This window comes from Mauremys reevesii, linkage group 8 (assembly GCF_016161935.1).
Source record: "Mauremys reevesii isolate NIE-2019 linkage group 8, ASM1616193v1, whole genome shotgun sequence".
Lineage (NCBI taxonomy): Eukaryota > Metazoa > Chordata > Testudines > Geoemydidae > Mauremys > Mauremys reevesii.
This window is the reverse complement of record NC_052630.1, coordinates 101,168,880-101,181,443: the sequence shown is the minus strand read 5'-3', so window position 1 is coordinate 101,181,443 and position 12,564 is coordinate 101,168,880. Positions and strand designations below refer to the sequence as shown.

The 12,564-nt window shown below is 43.3% G+C and overlaps 1 protein-coding gene across 2 annotated transcripts in view; it reads right to left on the bottom strand.

The window, feature by feature from the left end:
• The window catches only part of LOC120371080 (BEN domain-containing protein 5), a 1,353,498-nt gene that overhangs the window by 302,427 nt on the left and 1,038,507 nt on the right, over nucleotides 1-12,564 (bottom strand). For both annotated transcript variants that reach the window (XM_039486580.1, XM_039486581.1), the window contains one exon: nucleotides 6,431-6,520. In XM_039486580.1, coding sequence (XP_039342514.1) covers nucleotides 6,431-6,520 — 90 coding nt within the window. The remainder of the gene's footprint in view (nucleotides 1-6,430; nucleotides 6,521-12,564) is intronic.

Sequence of the window (12,564 nt, the reverse complement as noted above, 5' to 3'; positions counted from 1 at the left end):
GCCTCTGAGAGGATGTGCACCTTTCAGACTGTACACTTCAATGTCAGCTTAAGGTCAAACTGTAGTTAGCTCAAGACAAGATCTGAGTCTCCCTCCCTTCTTGCACTGCATCTTCTGGGAGTGCTGGATCCCAGCCTGGCAGAGTATATTCAAGCCAGAAGCTCAAGGTGCAGATTTTCATTTTTTTGGATTCAGACTTTGTGGTGGGTGCCATACTGGCAAATGCCTAACAAAGGAAGCAAACAAGGGAAGCTGCTTAGGGAGATTTAGTGATTCAGTGCAATGCCTCTGCAAGCTGTAATTTACAAGGCTTGAAACCTCATTTATGTACCATTAAAATTTGAAGAGTCAGAAGCCCTTTAGCATTAGATGATGCACTGAACCCGACCAGATAACTGCTAACAAAACACACTAAGGCTAGGAGGAAGCTATGCACATATGTACATTGCTAAACTATGCAAAGATTACACACAAGAACTGGTGCAAAAAAATAAAGGCATAAAGCATGGACTTTACCATGCTGACCATCACAGGACCAGTGCCACTCTCCATCTGCATGAACACCCATGTGATGCCCTCTTTCTCCCAAAGAAAAGAAATATCAAGACTCCAAACACAATAAAAACACAATTCTTGGTGTATGAAACAAAATTCACTCAGCACACAACCAGATATCAGGTGACATCACAGCCACTATAAAGGTTGCCTAGTGTCAGTTCTGAGGATGGCTTTTGGATGGATAGTATGTCCTCTTTTGTATTATTTCACCATAAGAATTCAGATCAGTGAGAGCTGATAGTTATTTACCCTGAGAAGCAAATGCGGGAAATATTGTACCTTTTCTTAAATAAAAATATTGACTCTTTTCTTACCCTCACCCCCAAAATTATCTTAAAGAACAGATTCCAAAAGTCACTTGTCAGAGAAATGATCAATTCTTGTGCCATTTCACAAGGAAGAGGAAGCAAGTCCAGTTGTGTGTGACAACAGCATGAGGGATGAATTCAGCCTATAAGGGGAGCACTAGCTCCATTGATCTCCCTGCTGCTAGACCCTCACAGAGCAGAATTGGCTCCAGCTGAGCAGAAAAGGGCCTGTGAAACCCAGCACACATAGAATAATAGACTGAAAACAGTGTAAAAATACACACAAATAATAATACAGGAAAATAATACAGAAGCCTACATTCCAACCTACTCTTCACCCACCCACTCACACAACAGCAACAATTCTGATAAGCCTAGCAACCAAAGATTTAGGGCATTGTTTTCCCTTGAGTGATAGAGCAGGTATACACACTTAGATGTACTGTATAGGTTATTAAGCATTAAAGGAAAGCCCATTCTTACAAAAAAAACCATCCCAAAATACTGTTTTAGTTTTTATGAGAGAGAGAGAGAGAAAGGAACAAAAGATTGTTAATAAATCTGAAAAGGTCATGCGGGATTCTTCTTTTTATTTTTAGGAAGTAAGTTCAGGGTTAGTATCTTGGCAGCTGCAGCAACTGTGAAATATTAAAGCATTTGTTGTCGTTCGCTGGACGAGTGGCTGGATGAACTACTTGATGGATTCTTGGGAGGTCTGGCTGGGTTGCTAGTATTTGCCAAGGAAACAGAGGGATGACATCCAAGCCCAGGATATTTTATGACATCTGCAGGCGTAAGGGCCCTCGCTTACAAAAAAACAGCTTTTAAAGGGAGTGGTTGTAACAGCATCAGCACTAAGCAACTTACAGTTGAAAAAGAATTTGTATCGTTTCCTACCGGCTGTGGGTAATGTATCGGATGCATACACAGGGCCACGTTCAGAGGTGGTGGCTAAGGGTGGTGTAAGTGACTTGTCAGTGAGAGGGTATCCCTGACAAAGAAGGGGAGGATGTAACACAGTGTGGATTAAACTCTCTTGTTAGTTGCCTTTCATGCTACTGCCCTCTCTGCCTGCCCCATGGCGCATAAATCACACCAATTCTGGACTTCCTTAGACTCACAAGGGGAAATTTAGAAAGGATGGGTAAGGAGGTGTACATCAGTAAGTGGGTGGGAGTCTCACGGAAGCAGCCTAGCTTTCTTTGATGTAAACCTCCCACCATAACGAACAAGAAAACAGAAGTTATTCAGGCCGGAGAGAGATCCTTGTCTGTACACTTCGTCACATAGCACAGTGAGGCACTTGCACACTACAGTGGCAAGCAGTGAAAAAGAACCAACAGAAATAGGCAGGAAAAATCTATTGAGAAGTCTGTAGGAGATGTAAATTAGAGTGATTTAGAGTCCCTTAGATTCACTTCTAACTATCCATTGTGCCACCAGATTGGTACATAGGGCTCCTAGCATGTTAGATCTGCCCTTGGTTTGACTACTAGCTGATGGACTCAATTTGCAAGATGCAAATATTCCCATTTAATTCCAGTTGTCCACAAACTACTACATCCTCTGCTCTCAGACTACTCAGTATTGCTACTGGACAGTGCTCGCCTCCTGCCCATTTTGCCTGACTAGCTGCTTGACAGCCAGTACGGTACGCATTTGAAAGAAAGGACTTTGTGTCTCAAGAAAAAATTCAGATGCAGCAGAATACAATGCATCGGCCATACAATGATATATTAGGAACTGACATGAAGTAACATGATTTACTGTGATACTACAGGATGCAAAGTGCCAGACTATGAAATGAAATTATTGGTTTAGCGATATATTCCAGTAAATTCAAGCTGCATCGACCTGATCTCCATTTCTAGGAGGCAAAGGTTTGCACAGCCGGCAAGGAAATATCCCATTTCCCTTCTAGACATGGAGAAGTAGGCTTCCTTGGGATTCTTACCAAAGTGACAGATTAACCCTTTCTGTTACAGTGGGCCAAGACTAATAATGGTGTCCCCTTGACCTTCACTTCACCTTAGGGTGAGAAGTGTAAAAAAAAAAAATCCTCTACCCTGCAGTTTCCTGACCCAAGTTACCAAATCATTATTTCCATAGTGCCAGCGGGATGGCCATTTTGAAGGCAAGACAGACAACACAAAGAATCTCACTGCCCCAAAGAGCTTCTAATCTAACCAGGCCACACGGATGGCAAACCAAAGGAGCAGGAATAATTAGGGCATGCTTTGTTAGTTCCATTTATGCGTTTCTCCTTTTCCGTTTCCTAACTCCCGCTCTGGATGGTGGGCAGGACGAGGGTTTTCAAAACCCTTCTGGGAGGAGCGTAGCTGAAGAAGGAGGCAGTGGGGGAGGGAGGCAGGGAATGTGTGCATGAGGGTAGCATGTAAAGATGCACTTTTGACAGCAGGAGACACAGAAGTTGTGTCTATTCCAGGGGATTTAGATAAAGCCTTGCTAGGCTTCAGAGCCTGAGCTCCAGCCCAAGCGTTGACAACACAGCTATTTTAGAGCACTAGGCTGAGCCCCGCAAGCCGGGCTGGGAGGCTCACGGCTGGGAGCTGTGTAGACGTAGCCCTAGTGAGTTGGATAGCTTCTGGCAGTCCTGCTCCGGTGTCAGTAAAACATGCCCTGAGCTCTTCCAAGCTGCCAGAGTCTTTCTTACACTGGGACACTCACTGGTGCTCAGACCAGATTTAAATATGACCTGGTGGGAAAAAAAAAAACCCACAAGGCATCAGAGCTGTGTCAAGGATCCCCACACAATGGCGCTGGCACAGGAGAGACTGTTTAGCCAGAGTTCTGTACTGCAGACAAGGGCAGTTAGTTACGAGGCTTGTGAAATGCGGATAGACCCTGGTCGTTGGCAGGAGGGGTCAAACCTGGGACCTTTGAAGCTTAATGTATGAGCCTCCACTGCATGAGCTAAAAGCCACCTGGCTCTTAGCCGAGGCTGTCACAGACTCATCAATCTCTAGCTGGGCTAGGTGCCACTAGAGGGGACAGAGCACCACAGCAAGCCGGCCTGGGTTACACCTGGACACAGTAAAGGGATGTGAAGAGAGATGAATGGAGATGGAGGCAGGGATTAGGAAGGTGAGGGCATGGAGACTGAATTGAGGGTTTCTGAGTAAAACAGACAACCAAGACAGAGAGAAACAAAAACAAAGAGTTTAAGGGAAATTGGCTATGCAATTTTGCTCTCTCAGCGGTGGTTATTTCCTTCATTTCTTGCTGCTTCAGGCCTTGGCAGCTACAGCCCAGCCCCTCCCTACATCAGATGATGTCTGCACCCAGATTCACATTCCATCTAATCTGTGGGATTAGCCTGCCATATCTGCATGGTACAGGTTGTATGTGTAATCGCTTCAAACCATCCAGGAGAAATCTGTAAACCAGGCAAAACTGCCATGTGCTGAATGCACTGGATTTGGATTCAGATCTTAAACTGAAATATCGAACTCTGCCAAAATGTCTAACAAGATTTCTAAAATAACTTCTCTCTCACTCCAGGAGCTTAACTATCAAGGGATCCTATTTCTTCCACAAAAATTTCCAAAGCTAAAGCTAATACTTTATTTTACTTTTAGCAATGTCAGAAACAATGCTGAACTGAACTTGAAATGCACTCCATTTCGGGGGGGAGGGGGCTGTGATTGCCAATCACTCCTTATTACACTAATTATACACACAAGGCAACTTCATCTGCACTGAGCAGAATGGCTCAGTGCATGGTGGCGTTCACTCAGCTCAGATCCTTGCATTGCTGAGCGAGTCAAGCGTGCATTGTAACTGCAGTCAGCAAGTTTCTGATGTGCTTCTCCAAGACTGGCTTGCTTTCTTCTCCTCCCTGCCCCTCAACTATCACTCTTCTTCCCAAAGCATAAAAAGTCTTTCTGGAAGACCTTCAGAGATGACTTCCATCTAGTTCCTTCATCAGCCTACATTTGCCACCTCTTCTGCATATTTTGCTCCTTTCCTGTTTAATAATATTTCACCATCATAATAAAATAATATTTATAAAACATCCCCCTAGCAGCTTGGTTCAGCCCTGACCTAGCAGAGGCAACACAAACAAACAGTTACACATAGCATCAAACTAAGTCATACAGCATCCAATTATAAATACACACTAATAAATAAACACCAAGTGCCCTATAATCTCCTATATTGGCTACTCCAGCATAGGAGATGGAGACACTCTCTGAACCTCCATTCAGTGAGTCTTAGGCACTGTTCTGGCAGGTGAAGGGTATTACCTTCCATGCTGCACAGTCCTGGAGAAGGGGTCCAAATCCCCAGATTAGCAGATCTCATGGGATCCATGAAAGTGTAGGATAAGCTTGAAGACAAGGGTCCTCCACTCTGGATCCTGGTTTCCATGACTGCCTTCCTGGCAGCACAGCTCCAGCAGGAGCATGCTGTTGTGAATATCACTGCTAGTCAGTTCCCTCAGAATGCACCTGACAGAGGAGGGATTTGAAATGCAGAGCAGGAAAAAACAATGCGAGAGTCCTGACTTATCCACATTGGTTCCACTGGGTTCTGGGAGGGAAGGTGCTGCAGAGAACTATTGTCTCCAGCCAGGGAGCCCCTGGGGAGAGGGTTCCTCAGAGGTATAGAAAGGGAAGGAAACGTGTAATAGAGATAGTATTCTTCCCCACATCATACACCAGGATTCTGTCCCCATCCATCTGTGGAGCAGAGGAGACCACAGAAGCCTAACTAGGTAAACTAAACAGATCAGTATCATTAAGCACGGGGAGGGGTCCAGCACAGAGGCCAACAGTGATTAAAAGAGAAGACGCTCCTGAGGCGGAAATGTTAGATTGATGTGGATGTCTACGAAGCAACTCTACATCCTAGTGGACTACAGCAAAAGTTCCAGCATCTGCTAACCTATGGAACAATAGCTCCCTGGAGAGGTGCAGGAGACACACCATGGTGAGGGACACAGGGATAAGGTCTTGAGTCTATATCAGTCCCTCATTAAGGCCTTTACAAATCAACAGGGCAAGTCACAAATCCATCTGCTGCGTTGTAAGCAGCCAGCAGAATGAGCACAGCATAAGCGGCGACTGATGTGACTTACTTGATATACAGGGCCAGTTCCTCAGCTGATACAGTAAATCAGCATAGCTCCATTGATTTACACTAGCCAAGAATCCAGCCCATGGACTGTGTTCGATATTGGGGCCCTATTGCAATCCCTAGGCATCGTTACTAAAATATTTTAAGCCTATACAATGAAATTACATGAAACCACACTGGGATTATTTTTACCCAGAATCCTCAGATTCCAACCCTTTGCAAACACGAGCTGGGCAATTTTCTTTCTATTTTTACCAGTGCTGTCAGCCACTGAAAGCTCTGCTCTTCAGAGCACCACCTTCAGACAAGTAGACTGTTTCTTATAATTAAACAGAGCTACCAGGACCACAGTGCGCTGGCCCGAGATGCTCAAAGGAGCAGAGGCCAAGGAAAAAGAGAGCCTGGGAGAGAGACACCTCCATTTCTGGGTTTTTATTCCAACTGGTGACTCTGCAGACACTCACCTTGGCATACAAAGGAAGAGGGAGTTTCTCCAGGGTGGACACGGGCAGTGATGAACACCACTTTCTGCTCAGCTCCAGACCGCAGGTTTACTGCAAAAAAAGAGACAAAGATCCTTAAATGGGGTCCCCTATGCAGGACGCAAAGGACCATTAATATTAAAGCGTATCCTTTTATTAAAATTGTTCATACATTATACATGGGGGTAATTCATAATTAAAGAAAGCAGCATTGCTAGCTATTCATATCATGCCCTATGAAAGACGGTGCAACAGCAAGGATTGCAAGTCTAATGACACAAAGCCCAGGCTGCAACAACCAAGTTAGTTTCCTTTTTAAAAACAAGATTTACTACAGTGAGTTTAACTGCATTGTAATCGCTCGCTCGCTTGTGATAAATGCCCTCCTGGGGCGACAAGAAAAGCGGTGGGGTTCCATTTCCATTCACATTGTAAAGCCAATTGCACCCTACATTACACTTAATACAAGATTTAGCATGGTGCCAAATAAAGGTAAGGTGCTGGCAAATGACATTTATTAGCATGCTTTCTTTTTCATTATTTTGGCCTGGTTTTGCCTCTATCAAAACATAGACCAGAGATATTCAAAATCAGCAAGGTATGCAAAACAAACAAGGACTAAATGCACTGAGGAACACTGGAGAGAATAATCATTTTACAGAAACCACTTCACCCTGCACGGAAACGCAGTCACCTCTGGGGTGGAACATGACAGCTATTTAACAGCACACAGCACAACAGTTTCGAGTTGGTAAGGATGAAAATTTTACTGTATCCATTTGAAATTACAGAAAGGTGGGAGGGAGCTTTAGTAGTTAGAATGTAACCAGGAATTTAGCCAGGACTCAAAGGTTAACATCTTACAATTCAACCCCTACGTAGGGATAATAAAATAAAATACTTCGAACTATATTGTCCTGTCTGTCTATTAAAACTGTAAACTCTGTGGGGCAGAGGGCATGTTTTCTTCAGTTTGCCACAGAGAAAGTGCTTACAAACAGGCAATAAAAAATACACTCTTGCTAAAAGGACCATGGGAATTGTAATGACCATACGAGGTCAGGACGTCCGGTATACATCTCATCTAGATCTAAAACACTTGAGGGGTAACACTAAAGCCAACAAGACAAAATTGTGACACATCTCTATTTTCATGTTAATCCCTTTCAAGTAGACCAAAAGTTTTAAAATATAAAACAAATCTAAGATTCACAATGAATTTTTAATTACTCACACAAACAGGATGTACATACACACACAGGGAGAGAAATATGGCTCTTAATAGCAAGCAAATTGTGAATCCTGATTTTTTTTTATTTTCTCGTTTACAGACATTCTAATCCCAGCCAGGGGCAAATCTAAACCCACAATGAGAAAAAAATAATAATAATCAATACGTTTTCAGTTCTTCTCTGGAGGCAATTGGACCAGAGGCCATAGCAGGATTCTTTTGTCCCTCTAAACGTCCTACAGCTGTTCAGCCTGCAACCCAGCCATTTATTCAGTCTTTGATACACTAACTTCGCTCCTCTCTGGTGTGTTTTTGAGCCCCAGAGGTAAGAAATCTAAGAAAGAATGTCTCTGACAAAAGTAGCAGCTGGTGGGGTCAGCCCTGTCTGCTGAAGAGAAGTGGGAGGCAGCAGAAAAGAACGCAAGAACATCAGCTAGAACCTGATGACGACCCGGTGTCATTAGCATTAACACTGAGTAATGCAGAAGGAAGGAGATAAATCAGCCCCCAACAATGTCAAGTGAAAAGAGAAGCCCAGGATGTCTCCTGTAACTAGAGCTGCATTTTCTTCTATTCAAAAAAATGTCTAGCATTAAAGGGGCAGATACTCAGCACAGTATATACAACCCAGGCTAATCACACAAAAATAAAAATGAAATTGAATGGTGTCGACAATTTACACCAGGTAAGACTCTGCCCCATGTATTTGAGATGACACATATAATACTTTATATTATAGATACACACACACTTTCTCTCTTTATAATTATTATTAAGATTAATAGATAATTTTCCTCTAATGCAGGAAAGATTCTTCCCCATTTAGGACCTGATCCAAAGCCCACGGAAAGCAAGAGAGACATTGCATTGATTTTAGTGGGTTTTAGCTCAGACCCACCATTCAAGCCCCATACAATGTCTTTCACTCCTCCCCCATACACATTAGGGAGGGTCAGTACAGCGTGAGCTGCAAAGGGTGGGTTAATTCCTTACTACATGGAATCTGGTAAATAACTTCTTGAAATATATTTATCACAGGGAATATATACTTACACAGTTTCGTGTTAATTTCTATACAGATTTTCTCTCATTTTATAATTAAATTGTCAAGAGCAAGAACATATCAAAAAAAGTCCTCACTTGTGATCTTAATAATACCTTGGAGTACTCATAGAGAAAGCACTTTTTAAAACCAGTGTACTTATTTCACTTGCGCTGTTTATCACTGTTAGGTATCTGATTAGTTTTGTTTTGTTTACAGTCTATTTCACTCCCCATTGTTTGGGTTGCAGACCCTGCAGGAAAATATCTAAACCGAAATTCCACCGCCCTCCCACTAGAAAGTCATGACATTATCCGTTAGAAACATTTTTCTTAAAAAGTACATTTGGGAAGATTGTCTTTAAAAGTAGCTTTTGGGCCTAAGCATATTGGTATTGTCTTTTAAATGCAGTTAGTGCTTGTGACAGATGCTGGATAGTTAGCGATGGAAAGCACAATTCTCTGTTTAACAGATCCATCACAAGATGCAGGATCACCTATGCTGCCGTCTAGGTATGCCCGAACCCTAACCTGGAAGAGACATGTTGATTCGGGAGACATGAGTTCAGAATCCATTGGCCCGTTCAGTAGTTCAGCTTGCCTGCAGAGGCTGGTGACCAGGAGACCAATTACGGTTGATGTGGACACCTGTCCACAGGTTATTGGACTACGAGCGCCATACATTTTTTCATGTTGTCAATCAAACAGCTGTCAGATGGCAAAGACAAGAGACTGGATCCTATGTTTGGGTTCAGACCTAACACGCATCATCTTGAGAATTTCAGGTTGGGATCTGAACTTCATATAACCGAGGCCCATATCGAATAACAGCTTTAATTCTTTTCTGATCTCGGGTTGGAATCGGAGCAGCAATTTACACCTGAAAAATCTCACTGTAGATCGGTGTTGTCCCAGAGCACTCCCCTGTGGCTTGGAGTGGCCCTGTAGATCCTTAAAGGAACCCTCCTGGTCCCAGGTCCTTAAAAGGAGCAATGCAACAATGGTTTGGAATGGCCCTATACCTTCCTTCTCCCATACACTACTTCTTCCCCAGACCACATTCCTCTCTCCCAATGATTGCTTCAATTGCTTGCCTGGAGACACGGAACAGGGTAACTACCTTCTCTGGCCTTAACGGGCCAGTACCCTGTTACACATGTATCACATTACCAATCCCCAGTACAGCCAGTGCTACCACCATTTCTGTGTTCGTATGGCTCACACATTCTCAGTCTTGTAACTTGCTCCCTTTCCCAACTTGTATTTTGCAAACACTGAAACACAAATTTTAAATTTAAAATAAGTCCAGTTTTTGCAACCATGGAGTTCTCCTTAATCCTGTAGAGAAATCTGTACAATTCTCTGTTTAATTTCATTGGGAGATTTTGCTTCTCAGCTGGGAAGGCTCGAGGTGGATATCCTCACAAAGAACATAGGAACGGACACACTGGGTTAAACCAAAGATCCATCTAGTCCAGTAGCCTGTCTTCTGACAGTGGCCAATGGTAGGTGCCTCAAAGGGAATGAACAGACAAGTTATCATCAAGTGATCCATCCCCTGTCACCCAATCTCAGCTTCTGGCAAACAGAGACTGGGGACACCATTCCTTCCCATCCTTGCTAATAGTCATTGATGGACCTATCTTCTATGAATCTATCTAGCTCCCTTTTGTACCCTGTTATAGTATTGGCTTTCACAACACCCTCTGGCAAGGAGTTCCAGAGGTTGACAGTGCGTTGCATGAAAAAATACTTTGTGTTTGTTTTAAACCTGCTACCTCTTAATTTCATTTGGTGGCCCCTCATTCTAGTATTACGAGAAGGAATAAATAACACTTCCTTATTTACTTTCTCTACACCATTCATGATTTTATAGACTTCTATCATATCTCTCCTTAGTCACCTCTTTTCCAAGCTGAAAAGTCCCAGTCTTATTACTCTCTCCTCATACGGAAGCAGTTTTATACCCCTAATCATTTTTGTTGCCCTTTTCTGAACCTCTTCCAATTCCAATATATCTTTTTTGAGATGGGGTGACCACATCTGCACGCAGTATTCAAGGTGTGGGTGTACCGTGGATTTATATAGAGGCAATATGATATTTTCTGTCTTATTAGCTATCCCTTTCTTGATGATTCCCAACATTCTGTTCACTTTTTTGACTGCTGCTGCACATTGTGTGGATGATTTCAGATAACTATCCACAATGACTCCAAGATCTCTTTCTTGAATGGTAACAGCTAATTTAGACCCCATCAGTGTACATGTATAGTTAGGATTATGTTTTCCAAGATCTGTGGAAGAAAAGCAATACAAGCCTTATTATTAGAGGTGGCTCCTCAAAGTCAAGGCTGAGGTGCATTGGTGGGCCACGGTGGGGACGTTCACAGTGCCACTACCCATGCTTTACCTCTTCCATAGAAAAGCAGAAGTCTGCAGTCACCAGGGCTTTGAATCTTTCATCAGACCGAAATTCACATTTCAATTACAGATGCGTGTTTATATATTTGCGCAACCTTTTTGAAACATGGGCTGTCGTCAAAATAACCCAATACTACACTGTATTTGAGTCTCCAGTACTTTAAAGTATAATCTGAGCTGCTGTGAGTGTTTTGTACTCAAAATATGGTTAGTTGGAAACATCACTAAGATCTCCATGGAGGGAATAAAACCTCATCACAGAAAGAAAAGTCTATTCCAAAGCACACCACTGTATTACATTTCACTCCACCGTCCCTGAGTCCACAGAACTACTGTAACATCTGTGTGGAAAGTTAACACTGATCTTATTGTTGTCCTGACTGCTTGGTCTCTACCTCATTAAACTACTTTAACAGCATATACTGTACTCTGGTGTTTCCTGAGAGACCAGATTAGCACCTAATTCAATTTATATTTTTGTTATTTCTGGTCGCAAATGTCATTTCAGGTAGGATTGCGTGTCTCAGCAACACTCTCAGCAAGAGAAAGCAATTTTGGCCACCCTTGAGAGTCCCTTTGGGCTTGGTAGGGTCAAGGAAGCGCAAGCTCGTTGTGCCTGTTCAGACTTTGTTCGGAGGCCTCCTCCCACCGGCTTGTTTTCTGACATATTGGCCGAACTGTGTAAAGAAACCTGCTGCCCCGGGCTGCATTAGGTGAAAATGATCCTACTTGGACTGCAGATACACACATGCAAGGACTGAACCAAGCTTTTGAAAGGACTGCTGCCAGCATTTTTGCTTTTCTATTCTCTGCTGGAGGAAGTGGCATTCTAGGTATCAAGCCTGCCAAAGTGCAGTTTAGTTCCTCAACCACAAACAGTAACTCCTGGTTGTCAGCCAAGCCAAGTAGAAGCCCCCACCCCACTGTCCATTTTCTCCAGGTTCACCTGCCGTTCTGGTGTCTTTATCTCTATTCCTAGAACAAATCAAAATAGGAACAAAACCTTCCCATTGTCTCATGACAATTTCAGTATGGCCTGCTTCCAGTCAGGCCCAAAATATCACGGCATTTCACGGTTTGTCAGGACTTCTGCCCACACCTGGAACGCAGGAGAGCCTAGGCTCCTGCTGATGAAAAAACTATTTTATAAAAAGGTAAATTGAATGTCTGTAAACCCTCCCCGTCCCCAAACTCTCCTCACCACTCGAAAGGTTGCGTTTCAACCTTTCTGGAGATGCTGCCACTCTCTTGTTTTAATTGCAATAGATTGGCCTACCGGTGTGTACTTTCACCTCAGAGAGACAAGCTGGGTGAGGTAATAGCTTTTATTGGACCAGCTTGTGTTGGTGACAGAGATGAGTGACCTGAAGAGGAGCTCTTGGTGGCTCAAAAGCTTGTCTCCCTCAGCAACAGTTTGTCCAAT